The 15,344-nt window shown below is 39.5% G+C and overlaps 1 protein-coding gene across 1 annotated transcript in view; it reads right to left on the bottom strand.

Annotated features, from left to right (window-relative positions):
- ND-B14.5B (NADH dehydrogenase (ubiquinone) B14.5 B subunit) overlaps positions 1 to 499 on the bottom strand; it is a 99,744-nt gene extending 99,245 nt beyond the window's left edge. The window contains exon 1 of the mRNA XM_090390353.1: positions 262 to 499. Coding sequence (XP_090246479.1) covers positions 262 to 415 — 154 coding nt within the window. The 5' untranslated portion in view covers positions 416 to 499. The remainder of the gene's footprint in view (positions 1 to 261) is intronic.
- Between the last annotated feature and the right edge of the window lie 14,845 nt (positions 500 to 15,344).

Genomic DNA, 15,344 nt, shown 5'->3' with positions numbered 1-15,344 from the left:
AAAAACTATCTCTAATGCCTTCTTAAAGCCTCACTGCAGATTTGCTACGCCATTCATGAGGGCATTTTTTATGAGAAAAGATTTCTAAGCATCGCAATGCTACATTTTCCATCCCATCCAGTAATCATGAAACTACAAATTCGAACACCGGGATTTCGTAAACTATACACTATTTTTAACGATCGAGTTTTTTCTACGAACAGCCACTTTTTTTTTTTTTTAATCAAAAATATAACCAGGTCACTTCTGCATAGAACTTACCACTCTTTACTGGCCTGCGAGTACAGTGATTACTGATTGAAATACCCAACGCTCCTATTATACCACCAATAAACGGATAAAAATATCTCATCGCAACAGATGTATCTTTCCTAAAATAAGCAAAAAAAGTTTCTACTTTCTCCGAATTATCCATCTCGATAAACAGTTAACTTTTATTCTTACTAAACACAATCTGAAGCCAATTTGTTACACGAGCCAAATTGAGACTGGTCTTTATCACTAGATGGTGCCATACGTTTGGCAAACAAACTGGTAGCACAGCCTTCAAGATCCGACAATCATGGAACCTCATCAAAACTTGGAATAGGTGGATTCAGCAGGGACAGTTCCAGGGGTTTAAAAAAAAAAACGACATTATTTTGATAAGGGGTCTATAGTCCCTTTATCCCCTCCATACGTATACTGAAAATTATTTTCACTGTACAGTAACGAAACCTTAATTTCTATACAGTACAATTAGGGCTTAAAATACCGGTTGTCAAAATCTTAATACCAGTATTTTGGTATTTTTAATTTATGAAACCGGGATACCGATATTCCAAAAAAAAAAAAAATTCTCAATAAATTTTGATGACAATTCGGTGCAATAAAGTAAGAAAAAAGCAATTACTTGAAGTCATATTTTAAATCAAACTTTTATTACAACAATAAATATTCTAACAAAAAATTATTAAACATACAGTTATTCTAAAAACAAAAAAAAAAAGTAAACATATTGAAACTGCAAATTTGTTTGTCTAAGCATCCACACTACCAGTCCGAATAAAGTGAGCTTTTAAGAAACATAAGCAATCAATAGCGGTAGAAAACGTCCTTTTGGATTCTGTGCTGGTTGATGCTATTGTATTGAAATAGTCGTAGACGAGTTGCAGTTTACCCCCCACCCTCATTCCCTCATCTTCAAAATATATTATTTTCTTTTTGACTTTTTATGGCACTATATCCGTGTTAACGAAAGAAAGGGTCTGAGGTTTGAGCTTGGTGAGGAAACAACATCTAAGATGTGGGAGTTATTTATTTATTTATTAAATTTTATTTCCCTGTACCTTAGTATTGCTTGCCGTCACTGGCCATAATATGATATTCGTACTGCAGCTCCCTCAAGCACTAAGGCCCACAAGCTACCTAATTGCGTTAAAAAATCAGAATTTGCAGGAGCCGAGGGATTTTCCAATAGTTTCTCATGAGCAATGACGCAAATAAAAAACAAAAGTCATTTATCATACACAACTGTTTACAAGTATATACACTGTGCTGACACTTTATTAGGTACACCCCACCCCTGCTGTGCACACAAATGGTTTGTCCCACAACGTTGAAAGTCACATGACAACAGTTGTAGATATAAATGCAGCAGAACAACCTTTCTAGTATCACTTAGGCGTACAAACCGTAGCAAGAATGGGGAAAAGGAGTGATCTAACGGATTTAGAACGTGGCATGGTTGTAGGTGCAAGACGTCCTGGACAAAGCATCTCTGAAACGGCAGTTCTCCTGAACTTTTCAACGCAGTTCCTTGAGATTCGACGGAGGTGTAGGCCTGCAGCGAACAGCCCTTTCCAGCTCATCCCAAAGACGTTCAATACGATTAAGATCCGCGGACTAAGCGGGCCATAAGCTTAGTGTCGTATAGTGCATAATATAATATTGTCAATTAATCAGTAAATCTATTAATCTTGATAAACTTTATTGTCAATTAAATTGTACTTTTAACTCTATATATATATATATATATATAACGACTTAATCGTAACAAATAATTAATACATAACTATAGTGGTACACGTGATACGGAAGTTGTATAAAGGGAACTCGTAGAAAACACTAGATACCGAAAAAAATATATATATAACATAACTGTTTTGGGATATAACTTAAGGATTTAATTTTTGTTTTGAATTTTATTGAATTAAATCGGAATCATGACTCTGACCAGAGCAGCAAAGCAAAAGGCTCAAGCTAATGGGAGTGCTGTGGTTCAGGGGAGAACTGAGGGGGGCAGTTGCCCTCTGAATCACAGTCTATTAAAATGCACTGTTTGCTTGATGTTTGCGGAGCAGTCGGGTACGGGACATGATACTGCCAAGGGGGATGTCTTTGTGTGTGCACGATGTAAGGAGTGCAAGGAAATCAGGCGACAACTCAGCGTTGTTATGGGCCTTTATGAGAGCTTGAAGGACAGGGTGGATGCCCTCGAAGGAAATAAATTGAGGGGCCCATCAAGCTCTCAGCTGCCCACATCAACGCCAGAGCTTGCACTTGGTCATCAGGCAACACAGAAGCAGCCCCCTAGGCAGAATGCGCTGGTCCCACAGGAACTAGTAGTTGTTGGTGACTCTATTGTCAGGGAAACGGGGAACATACTTTGTAAAAACGATAGGTGGAATAGGACCAGGGTATGTCTGCCAGGGGCAAAGGTTGATGACGTTGTAGAGCGGATATCATCTTTTAAGGGCACAAAAGGTGATATAGTTGTACACGTTGGCACTAATGATATTAAGAGTAGGAGACCGGCGGAATTACTTAGCAAGTACAGGTCACTGTTGAAAAAAAGCCGTGAATTAGGGTTGAACTTGAAAGTGTCTGCAATTCTGCCCAGACACGATAGGAGGGAGTATATGATGAGAGCCTTGTCGATCAATTCGGCCCTGGAGGGATTGTGCAAGGCTCAAGGGGTAGAATTTTTTTCAGCCTGGACTGTACTTGTTAACAGGAGAGATTGCTTCTACAGGGATGGGATACACTTAAATAGAAAGGGTGCAAGAATTTTTGCTGATGCTGTCGAGGCAGTGTTAGGTGGGTCGGAAAACTGCTAGTTGGGGGGGATACAAGGACTAATAGATTAACAGTAGCCACTGGCAGAGGTGGAAGTGATTCTTGCACTGCTTCTATTCAAATGAGCAGAAGTCTGAAAAACAAGATGCAGGATATTTCAGAGACTGCTGGTAGTCATTGCGGTACAAGTAAACACATGGGTTGTGTTAGGGTAGCTAAGAATAGAAACAGGTGCATGTATACCTGCGTGTACACCAATGCTAGGAGTTTGGTAAATAAATTTGATGAATTTGAGGTATTGCTCAAAACATCAAAGGCAGATATTGTTGGGATATCAGAGACGTGGTGTCACACAGATATAAGTAATGCGGAACTGGAATTTGGGGAATACAATGTGTATAGAAAGGATAGACAGGACAGGAGGGGAGGAGGGGTTATGCTATTAATTAAGAAACACATAAAGTCCAAGGAAGTGAAGCCAGTCGACATCGATGGACAGGGCAGTGTCGAGTCAGTTTGGTGCGACATAAGCATAGGGAAATCAAAATTGAGAGTAGGAGTGTGCTATAGGCCTAATGACTCTGATGAGTATAATAAGATATTGTACAGGGAAATAGAGTGGGCCAGTAAATCTGAGAGTCTTATAATGGGGGACTTTAATTTCCCAGATATTGACTGGAATTTGTGGGTTGGTCACTTGCACACTAGCAAGGCTTTTGTGGATTTATTGGATGATTGTTTTCTACATCAGCATGTTCGTGAGGCAACAAGAGGGAGCAATACTCTTGATCTGATTATCAGTAGTGATTCTTCATGCATTAAGAACCTGCAGATAAATGAACCACTAGGTGGCAGTGATCACAGTGTGTTGAAGTGGGATTTACTCAAGGAGGTAACTACCATCAGAGGTAAAGGGAAGGGTTTTTGTTTTCGTAAAGGCGACTATGATGGTCTGAGACAGTATTTAAATTCTATACAGTGGGACCAACTGATGATGTTACCAACAGCAAACTCAAAATGGGAAGCATTCAAGGAACTAATCTTGGAGGCTACCAGGCTTTACATACCAACTAAGAAATATTGTTCAAGGTTTAGGCCTAAATGGTTGTCAGATGAGCTAATGAGACATGTGGCAGAGAAGAAAAATGCATGGGATACATACAAATTAATGGGTGACATGGAAGCCTATGATAGATATAAGTTGGTCTGTAACCAAGTCACAAAGGAGATTAGGCAGGCAAAGGCAGACTATGAAAAATCCTTGGCAAAGGATGCAAAGAAAAACAGAAAAGAGTTTTTTACATACTTGAACTCGAAAAGGAAAGGGATGAATCAGATTGGTCCACTGGATATTGATGGTTCAACAGTTGAGGATCCTGCTCAGGTGGCTAACAATCTAAACGAGTATTTTGCATCTACATTCACGCATGAGGAGTTATTCAGGAAGGAGAATGATGTAGGTAAAGTAAACATTGGCAGTGAGCTGGATGATTTTGTAATAACTGAGAGGAAAGTGGAGGAGAGATTGTTGAGGATAAACATAAAAAAGGCACCTGGGGTGGATGGGATCTATCCAGTTATATTAAAGGAGGCAGCAAAGGAAGTATGCAAACCCCTAGCCATAATTATGAGAGCTTCTTTGGACTCAGGGGAGGTGCCCATAGACTGGAGATGTGCAAATGTAACCCCAATTCACAAAGGAGGATCAAAGGCTGACACAAGTAATTATAGACCTGTTAGTTTAACTTCTGTTCCAGGTAAATTAATGGAGGCACTGGTTAAAGAAGCACTGCAGGATCATCTAGACAAGAATTCAGTTATAGCTCAGACGCAGCATGGTTTTGTTAAGGGCAGGTCTTGCCTGACCAATTTGATTGGATACTATGATGTAGTCACAAAAGAACTGGATGCAGGGAATAACTTTGATATTATATATTTGGATCTTAGAAAGGCTTTTGATACTGTTGCACATGGAAGACTGCTGCACAAATTGGAGCAGTGTGGCATTGGAGGCAAATTGCTGCTATGGATAAGGGGATGGTTGAGTGGCAGAAGACAGAGAGTGGTAATCAATGGACACTGCTCAACGTGGACTAATGTTATTAGTGGAGTTCCTCAAGGTTCAGTGTTGGGTCCGTTGTTGTTTTCGGTGTTTATGAATGATATTGATGATGGGATATCAAGTTTAATGTCCAAGTTTGCAGATGATACAAAGGTTGGCAGGGTCGTTAAGGACAATACTGACGCTATGCTGCTGCAACAGGATCTGGAAAGGTTGAACAGATGGGCTGAGAGGTGGCAAATGAGGTTTAACATCGACAAATGTAAAGTGCTGCATATGGGAAACAGTAACCCCAGAGCAACGTATCAACTCTGCGGTACTACACTGACAGTGGTGGAGAATGAAAAGGACCTGGGGGTAATTGTGCAGGCAGATATGAAGTTCTCTGAGCAGTGCAGACGAGCTGCAAGAGTAGCGCATGGTGTCTTGTCAATGATATACAGGAATTTTTCTAGCAGGGATAAGGAGGTGATTATTCCCTTGTATAAGGCAATGGTAAGGCCACATCTTGAGTACTGTATACAGGTCTGGAGGCCTCATTTCAAGAAGGATGTAGAGCTGCTGGAACGGGTACAGAGAAGGGCAACAAGATTAGTAAATGGAACAAAGGGTTGCTCTTACGAAGAAAGGCTTAAGTTTTGCAAATTACAGAGTCTGGAGACTAGGCACCGGCGAGGTGATCTGATAGAGGTGTATAAGGCTTTGAATGGTTTGAGCATGCTCAATGCCAATGGGATTCTTCATCTTTCTCAGAATAATCACCTCAGAGGGCATAAATTCAAATTGAGGAAGGACGGATGTCGGATAGATGTGCGGAAATTTGCCTTTGGCCAGCGGGTGGTTGGTTGGTGGAACCGACTTCCATCACTTGTTGTTGAAGTTGATAGCCTAAACAAATTTAAAGCTCAACTGGACAGGTATTTCGAACGAACGGAGGGGTGAAATGGGAGTGGGTGTTTTTTTTTTTTTTTTTTTGGCTGATGCTGAGTAAGCTTGCTTTCTTGCATCATATGCCTCTGCTAATGCTAATGCTAATGCTAATGCCACTGCAGCAAAGAAAAATCATTGTCATGTTCCTAGAACCATTCCATAGTGATTCGGGCTTTGTGCACCGGCGCATTATCCTGCTGGAAGTAACCATCTGACTGAGGATAAACTGTCAACATGAACGGATGCACTTGGCCAGCAACGATGTGGCATTCAGACGTGAATCTATGGTATCAATGGACCCAACGTGTGCCAAGAAAATATTGCCCACACCACCTTGCACAATAGTCGTCAGACATGACGAGTCCATGTTGTTTTCGCCAAATTCTGAGCCTTCCATCAACATGATGCACCAGGAACTTCGACTCGTCACACCAAGCAACTGTTTTCCAATCCTCGATAGTCCAGTGTTGGTGTTGCTGTGCCTACAGGAGGCGTGCTCTCTTGTTCTTCATTGATAACAAAGGTACGCGATGTGGCCGTCCGCTGTTGTAGCCCATTCGCAACAAAGTGCGACTAGTGGTCCGTTGCGATATTTTGTTTTGAGCACCAAGGTTGTATTCTGATGTGATGTGAGACTTTGTGGCCCGTCTGTTTGCTTGCACAATTCTAGCCATCCTATTAAAGTGGCAGCACAGTGTATTTATCTATTTTTAATTGAATATATTTTATATTTTTTCATACCGTAATTCCTTTTTGTTTCTTTACTCTTCTCTGTGTTTCTCTATTTTTTCCCTCTATTACTCATGTATTTACTCTATTTTCTATATTTCTTTACTCTGTTACTCATATCACTCATATTCATCGTGGTCGTTGGGTACTTTCTGTTTGTCAGTGACTCTTGTCCATAAAACTTCCTCCCTTTTTCATTTTCACTTTCTGCCTATGTTGTGTGGTCGATTTTCTTGTTTTGCTGGACGAAAAACCCAAGTTTCTTGGGAGGGGGGGGGTAAACCTTGCTATCTACGCCTGAAACCGACTAACTCAGCCACGGAGTGAAAATAGCCCATAAAAGTTTTTTCTTGTGTCATCGACAGGATTCGAACCCGGGCCTTTCCCACCAGTGTGGGGAGGACGGTGACGATACCACTGTAACCGCGCAGACGATACCACTATATATATAAAAGTATATATACTTTGACATTGAAATTACAGCATTCAAATGGGAAATGCATGCAAATGAGTTGCGCCGAGATATAGGAATGAATAAAATGATACCAATCGGACGGAAGATATTCGGCTGATGTAAAAACGAACGTCTATTAACTACCTAGATCTAGATAACTTGGGCAGATGGGCTTAGAAGTGGCAACTGAAGTTTAACCTTGATAAATGCAGCAAAGTACTGCATATGGGTAGAAGTAACCCGAGAGAAAAGTACCAACTGTGTGGTACTACACTTACGGTGGTAGAAAGTGAAAAAGACCTGGGAGTAATTGTGCAGGCAGATATGAAGTTTTCTGAGCAATGCAGACAGGCTGCCAGGGCAGGTCATGGGGATTTGTCAGTGATATATAGGAATTTTGCTAGCAGGGAAAAGGAGGTGATTGTCCCTCTGTATAAGGCAATGGTCAGGCCACACCTTGAGTACTGCGTACAGGTCTGGAGGCCTCATTTTAGGAAGGATTTAGATTTCCTTGAGCGTGTACAGAGAAGGGCAACAAGATTGGTGAGAGGAATGAAGGGATCCTCTTACCAAGAGAGGATAAAGTTCTGCAAATTGCAGTGGCTGGAGACTAGGCACCTGCGCGGTGATCTCATTGAGGTGTATAAGGCCTTGAATGGGTTCAGCACGCTGAATTCTGATGGGATCCTTCCACTTGTTCAGATTACGAACCTAAGGGGGCATAAATTCAAATTAAGAAAAGACAGATGTAGAATAGATGTGCGGAAATTTGCCTTTACCCAGCGGGTGGTTAATTGCTGGAAAAAACTTCCATCTGTCATTGTGGAAGTTGATAGGTTGAATAAATTTAAGGAGGAACTGGACAGGCATTTGGAGGGAATGGTGTGATTTTTTTTTTTTTTTTTTTTTTTTTGGCTGATGCTGCATAAGCTCAAACATTTGCTTTCTTGCATCACATGCCACTACTACTACTACTGCTACCTATGTCACACAGTTAACAGGCTACTGTCTATCAGGAACCGAGTTCAGCGAGCAAGGAGATTGTAGAGAATGCCGAGACGTCACTTTCGAAAAGGATATCAGCAGTTTAGCGAAGTCGCTAAACTGCTGATATCCACAGATCGGATTATCGGCCTTCGAGAGACTTGACGGTCGCAATGTCACTTAGCGAAACATGTGGGACATGACAATACTACAAGCGGCAGGACCTGCCAGAGTAAATTTTAGTCGACTGGTGTTTCCTGGTCTGCCTCCAGGGGACGAAAGTGGAGCAACGTTGGGCCTCAGCAGGGGTCCAGCGGCTAAACGACCAGAACAACAACGGTACATGACGCTACACAAATACAATATACGCACACTTTTAAATCTCTGGCATTTCCAGTGAACTGGTACACCCACAATGAAAACAACGCAGAGATGGGGGAAACCCCTGGCGCCGTTTGACCCTAAACACACTTTACACTTTTACTACAGTGCTCAGATGTTGGCAATGGTTGCCATGGAAAGGTACGACTGTTGTCGAAAGTGTAGTGGAGCATGACAGAGGACTACAGAACTGGAGGACCATATTATCCGTCGACAGGTTTACACCGCTTACAACCACGCTGGCTAACATCCAGCAAGCTGTGGCATCAGCTGGCTGTCTCCCCATCACCCGTCAAATCATTGCATGCAGATTGGCAGAAGGGGAACAATGTTATCATTAGCCAATGCATCGATTATCCCGGACGGTCTTCTGTCTCCTCCTCCTCCTCCTCTCCTCTTTCTCCTGGTTTGGTAATCCTCCTTTGTCCTCTCTGGGATGGCCTTCCCTATTGTCCCCATATTTCTATCTTTTCCCCAGCCTTCAGTCTCACCCCACTCTAACTATTCTGACAGCCACGCCCTTAATTTAACCAGCTAAATTCCATTAGTGTTCAAACTCAACTTCACTTTGGTTTGAACATCAACTTTTATTTTTTTTATAAGCCCTAGCCAACGAAAGTAGGTGACAGGGCCTTCCAGAGTACTATTAGTATAAAGGTCTACTGGGTACCTGACCTGCCTCTTCGTGGCAAAGTGTGGGCAATGGAGGGGGCCCAATAGCTAAAAGCTCAGAGAAACAACATACCACGACATTTCACAACAGAACAATACCCCTATACTTTCTGAAAAATCTCTGGCTTAACAGAGTTCTGTGACACAAAAATAGAGTACATAACGTGGAGATGGGGGAAACCCCTGGTGCCATTAAACTCTAATGGCACCAGGGGTTTCCCCCGACAGGATTGCACTTTACACTTTGACTGCTGCCTATTGTCAACAGCATATTGGAACAGTGCTGCACATGGGACACCTGGTATACAGGATAGTATATACTAGGTGTACCCTATGCAGATGTATACTATTTGTTAGGAATAGTATACAGGATGTATACTGTTCCTAACGTCTAATAGTGCAGCACACGGGACACCTAGTAGATAGAATCAAGTGGTCTTCAGTAATGAATCCTTCTTCTGTTTGGTGGCCGATGATCACTGCATACACGTTTGGCAACGATCTGGTGAACTACGTGTTGTTCTTTTTTGTTGTAGGGTATTAAGTGCACCAAAAACTTTGGACATATTGAGCCTTGTATAATATTTATAAATTATGAATGCAGTGATCTTGAGCCATTGTTGAACACAAATACTACACGCCCTGCTGGTGTCATGGTATGGGGCGCGATTAATTTTATATTCAGCGTCATTGGTGTTCGTCTAGATCAATCTGACTGCTCGACCCTATGTTGTCAAGATTGTGGAACCATTTGTTCTCTCCTTTTTTATTGGGGTGCCCGACGCAGTGGGGTAGCCACGATTTTTTTTTTTTTTTTTTTGTCAGCATTCACAAAAAAGACGACATTTGCTTTCTATAAAAGCAGTACAATACCAGATTTCGGTGTCAGGGGGTACAATATAACTGCTGACCCTGGCTATGCCACTGGCCTGACACCATCTTTTTGTAGGACAGTGCCCAAACACATACCTCAGGTGTTTCCTCTAGTTTTTGTGGTGTGGATGATCTGTCTTTGCTAGCCACTTGGCTGGCAAAGACAGAAAATGGTGTCCGGCCATGGCTGGACACCATTTTCAGAGCACCCACAGATAGCACAGACCGCAGATGTTCTGCGGACCAGGTGAACAGGCTTAGTGGGATATACAGCAGGAGGACATCTGTAAAACTCAGTTCCGAAATGGTTAGCTCAATGTATCCGCTTTATATGTGTAATGACATTTCACACAATTTTTCCAGGTGCCATCAAGGAGGCTCCCTAAATTTCTATTAATTAGCATTTTTATAAATTTATAATGATGTTGGTATGTTTATCGAAATTATTTCTGAAGTGATATCACCCTTCTTCCGTTGTTGCTGAACTACACAACCTACATATTCTTACTTTATGTATACATAAATTACAATACAGTACCCATAATACTTTATGTGTACTGTATTAGTTATGTTGCTGCATCATGTGATAGGTAATGCTTTGCAGCACAGTTGTTTGCTTTACTATTTTGATTTTCTTTATTATTTATATAATTTAATTTAATTTCTTGTTTGCTACATCGTTGGTAGCAAGTTGAGATAATACTACACCGTTGATACTTCCATCTATAATTCAATTTCTTTTCTTGTATTCTTATTTAACCTGTATTTTTTGTTAATGGTTTAGTGTTGGTTTGTTCGTCGTTTTAACTACTATATTATGCTTTCGCCGTATAAGGGTCACCATTATTCACCATTGTTGATTTGGCGGTTGATTAATGTATCAGTCAGTTGTCAGCGTGGGTAGCACAGTGGTATTCACCGTCCTCCCCACCGGGTGGAAAAGGCCCGGGTTCGAATCCCGTCGATGACGCGAGGAACATTAATGGGTTTTTTCACTCCGTGGCTGAGTTAGTCGGTCTCAGGCGTAGATAGCAAGGTTTTTCTCCCCAGAAACTGGGGTTTTTTCGTCTCGCAAAACAGGCAAATCGACCATGAACACACGCAATTTACAGGCACAAATACGAGTTAATGTTTCAATTACAGGCAACCTAATAATAATAATGTATCAGTCAGTTCTTTAGTTCATGGATTTGTTTAATGTTTGGAATGCAGTGATTCTATGTTATCATTAGCCTTCAGAAGGCATGGAACACAATTTGGTTTGGTCTATTATTTATTTTTATTGTTTGGTCAGTTTTCTTTTCGTTATAGTGATATTTCCATAGTTTGGTCCTGGTGTGGTCAGGGGATGCACCTCCAAATTTCTTTTTTTTGTGATATTGATATGTTTTTTCTTTATTTGGAAACCATTCCTTCTGCCATTGCTTTACTGAATTTACCCCCCCCCCCTTCCCCTCTGTTTTTTTTTTTTTTTTTTTTTGTTGTGTGCAGGGCTTGCTATACGACTGGTACAAATATAACGTGGTCGTCTCGGAGTAGGAGAAAATTTTATTTATTTTATGTTTCAGCAACATGTAATAGGTAATATTTTGTAGCTGCCAATGTTTGCATTACTATTTTTAATTTTCCTTTTCCTCATTTATTTTCTTGTAAATAAATATATATATATATATTTATTGTTTTTTTTTTTTTTTTTTTTTGCGTACATAATTCGTGTATATTTATCCTTTATTGTAGTATTTCTCCTTGCTAAAAATTAAATTTATTAAGTTAATTTTAGCAAAGAATGGCCAATATTATACAGCGTCCTGTTTTGTATTCCCCTCCACCAACTTTTAACTCGGCTAGTCGTATTAGCTTCCCTAAAACATCCACTGTTTTGACCAATCCTGCTTTCTTTTGCTTGATTGTTTACCTTCTCTATTTAACCTCTTAACCTCGGATCGAAGCCTTTAGCATTAGTTTCTTTTAACTACCAGGATTACTATCAATCCAACCTTTCCATTGGTTTTGGGTAAGGACATTAAATTTTATTAGTTAAGGGGCAAAAAAATAATTAAATACTGATAGTTGTGGGCTGCAATAACAGTTCCTTACCTCTAATTGCTCATTTTTTCAAATAGATTTTGATTTCTGTCAGTGGCGTATCCATGTATCATCGTAGGGGGTGGAGATGGGGGTATGGCGACCAGACTTTTGTGTGTTTTTTTTTTTTTTTTTTTTTAGAACACCTGCGTTCTGTTTCTTTATTTCAAATTTTTGGAAGCATATGGGAGCATATTCCCCCTCTGCTCACCCTTGAATACGCCCCTGATTACTGTTGTCAGTCAAATATCAGTATGTTAAAATAATAAATAAAATTCTGTACCTGGTACGTAATGTGTCCTGCCGCTGGCATATTTAACGTGTTTTACATTTAAGGGTCATCGGCAGGCGTTAAGAACATTTAAATTTTCATATATTAATAAAATTCATGGATAATAATATAACAATGTTTTTATATTATTAATAATAATTACATATCGGTTACTGAAAGTATTGATCTGTGATGACTAAAGTAGGATATATAATTTTTACATTGAAGAGTTCCCGACTAAATACACCATCTATAATTGTTCCATTACCTACAGTATTTAACGAAATATCTGATGACATGTCCAAGAAGAATGTTTTCATAAATGTACAGAACTCTTTTCCAGCCTCAAAGTTTAAGTGTAAAGAAAAAAATTACATTCAATCTGAAAACAGCAGGTGACTTGAAAAGAGATGCGTTTTCGAAGTAACGCATTTCCCATTTCCGAAAGTTTTTTTTGTATCTTAAAACCTTAATATTTCTGTTTCTAAATTCCTTAGATTTCCAACGATATGCTATACGTCCACATTATCTCGTTTATTACGTGAGAAAATTTCCCTGATCACATGTTCATATTTTCCAATATCCTGGAAAAACTACTGCAATTTTCAGAGGTTTGAAAGTTTTTCCTCTAGTATAGAGATAAGATGAAGCTCCGTGCAAATCTTCATTAAATTTGGACTAGTAGAAGATAAATTAAACTGAAACAAATTTTCGTAACGCTTTTCGCATGACGGTTTATCGTTACAAAAATTTGGAATAACTGACGTTAAAAACAGTAAAAACGGTTTTGAACATAGAAAGAAAAAAAGCATGGTACTGTACTTTCTTGATCTTCAGTATCTGCCAATGCTGCAATGATTTATAACTGAGCAGTTAATTGCTTTTTCAAGATTAGAAAATTTATCGAACAACGTTCACGCCTCTGAAATATTCTGACTTATAAGCATATACTGTATGTGCTTTGTACATATACCTTGGTGTACTGTCTGCCCCAGAACTATGTATATACTCATAGATATATATCTGGATATATCCATAGCATGGTTTAATGCCACTTTTTAAATTTAATTTCATGTTATGTTATCTATTTGTAATACTGTACATGTTTTTATATTCCCTATAACCTTGTCAAGCTCCTGGCTGTGGCGGGCACATTATTGTGTCTTTACTGTACAATAAAGATTTCTTCTTTATTTACATATTTGTAGAAATGTGTTGCTAGATGAGGTGGGATTATGTTGAAATCGTTTGTTTACAGTTTGGTGAAAAGTAGTATGGTTATTTACATCGTATCAACTGACTTAGAGTGGTAATTATATGTGTGAACTGACGGTTGTCCTTATTGCGGTTTTATAAATATTAAAATAGAAAGAGACTGTACATAGTTTTAATGTTTTCATTTATTTTTTTTTTACAGTCAAAGTTAACAAACATTGTTTCGTTGGAAGTAACAGCCTTAAAAAACGCACAGAATTTTTCTGTGCTTTTTTAATTTTAACCAGATTTGAGAGAATAACGAGTTGGAAAGTTGATAGTTAAATTATTTTTAGTAACTTACCGGTTTTTTTTTTTTATCACGTTACGTGATTTCAAACTAACCCCTATATTGTAATTTTTAAAGGAAATTTTTACCCCTAGTAAAACTAAATCTAAACCGAAAATTTATTTAAAATTCATTACTACAAATCATATTTAAAAAGTGGACTCATACAAAGAATTCCTTACAAGCAGCCGTTGCCATTTATTTAAAATGCCTGCAGTTTCGCATTTTAAATAAATTGTGTGCGATGTGCAACACGTTCTATGGGGCTTTTGGCATTAGAATTAGTAGAGGCATATGATGCAAGAAAGCAAGCTCATACAGCATTAGCCAAAAAAAAAAAAAGAAAAAGAAAAAGAAAATCTTTCCCATCTCACCTATCCATTCGCTCCAAAATGAATTCATTTAAGTTATCAACTTCCATAACGACAGATGGAAGTTTGTTCCAGCATTTAACCACCCGCTGGCTAAAGGCCAATTTCCGCATGTCTATTCTGTAATTCTTTCCTCAATTTTAATATATGCCCCCTCAAGTGCATAATCTGAGCAAGAGAAAGAATCCCATCAGCATTGAGCTTTTTGAAACAATTCAAAGCCTTTCTGCTATTACGAAGAAAGGCTTAAGTTTTGCAAATTACAGTGTCTGGAGACTAGGCACCTGCGAGGTGATCTGATTGAGGTGTATAAAGCCTTGAATGGTTTGAGCATGCTCAGTGCTGATGGGTTTCTTCCTCTTGCTCAAAATAATCATCTGAGAGGGCATATATTCAAATTGAGGAAAGACAGATGTAGGATAGATGTGCGGAAGTTTGCCTTTAGCCAGTGGGTAGTTGGTTGGTGGAACAGACTTCCATCTCTTGTTGTGGAAGTTGTTAGTCTAAATCAGGGGTGGCCAACGAGTCGATCGCGGATTTAATTTCGGTCGATCACGACGAATTTTAAATATACAGTCAACCCTCGATTTGTGCACTTTGTGCAATGAAATTTTCGAGATGGTAGATCTGAAGGAAAAAAGTGGATCGCACCACAAATTAAGTTGGCCACTCCTGGTCTGAATAAATTTAAGGCTGAGCTGGACGGATTTGGAACGAAAGGAAGGGTGAAATGGGAGCGTTTTTTTTTTTTTTTTTTAGCTGATGCTGCATAAGCTTGCTTTCCTGCATCATATGCAGGAAAGCAAGCTTATGCAGCTAATATACTTCAATCAGATCACCTCGTAGGTGCCTAGTCTCCAGATGCTGAAATTCGCAGAATTGAAACTTTCTTGGTAAGAGCTCCCCTTTGGTTCCCCCACCAATCTCGTTGC

The sequence above is a fragment of the Mastigoproctus giganteus genome, chromosome 2 (genome assembly GCF_048544385.1).
Source record: "Mastigoproctus giganteus isolate SK-2022 chromosome 2, ASM4854438v1, whole genome shotgun sequence".
NCBI lineage: Eukaryota > Metazoa > Arthropoda > Arachnida > Uropygi > Thelyphonidae > Mastigoproctus > Mastigoproctus giganteus.
This window is presented reverse-complemented; position numbering and strand designations above follow the sequence as displayed.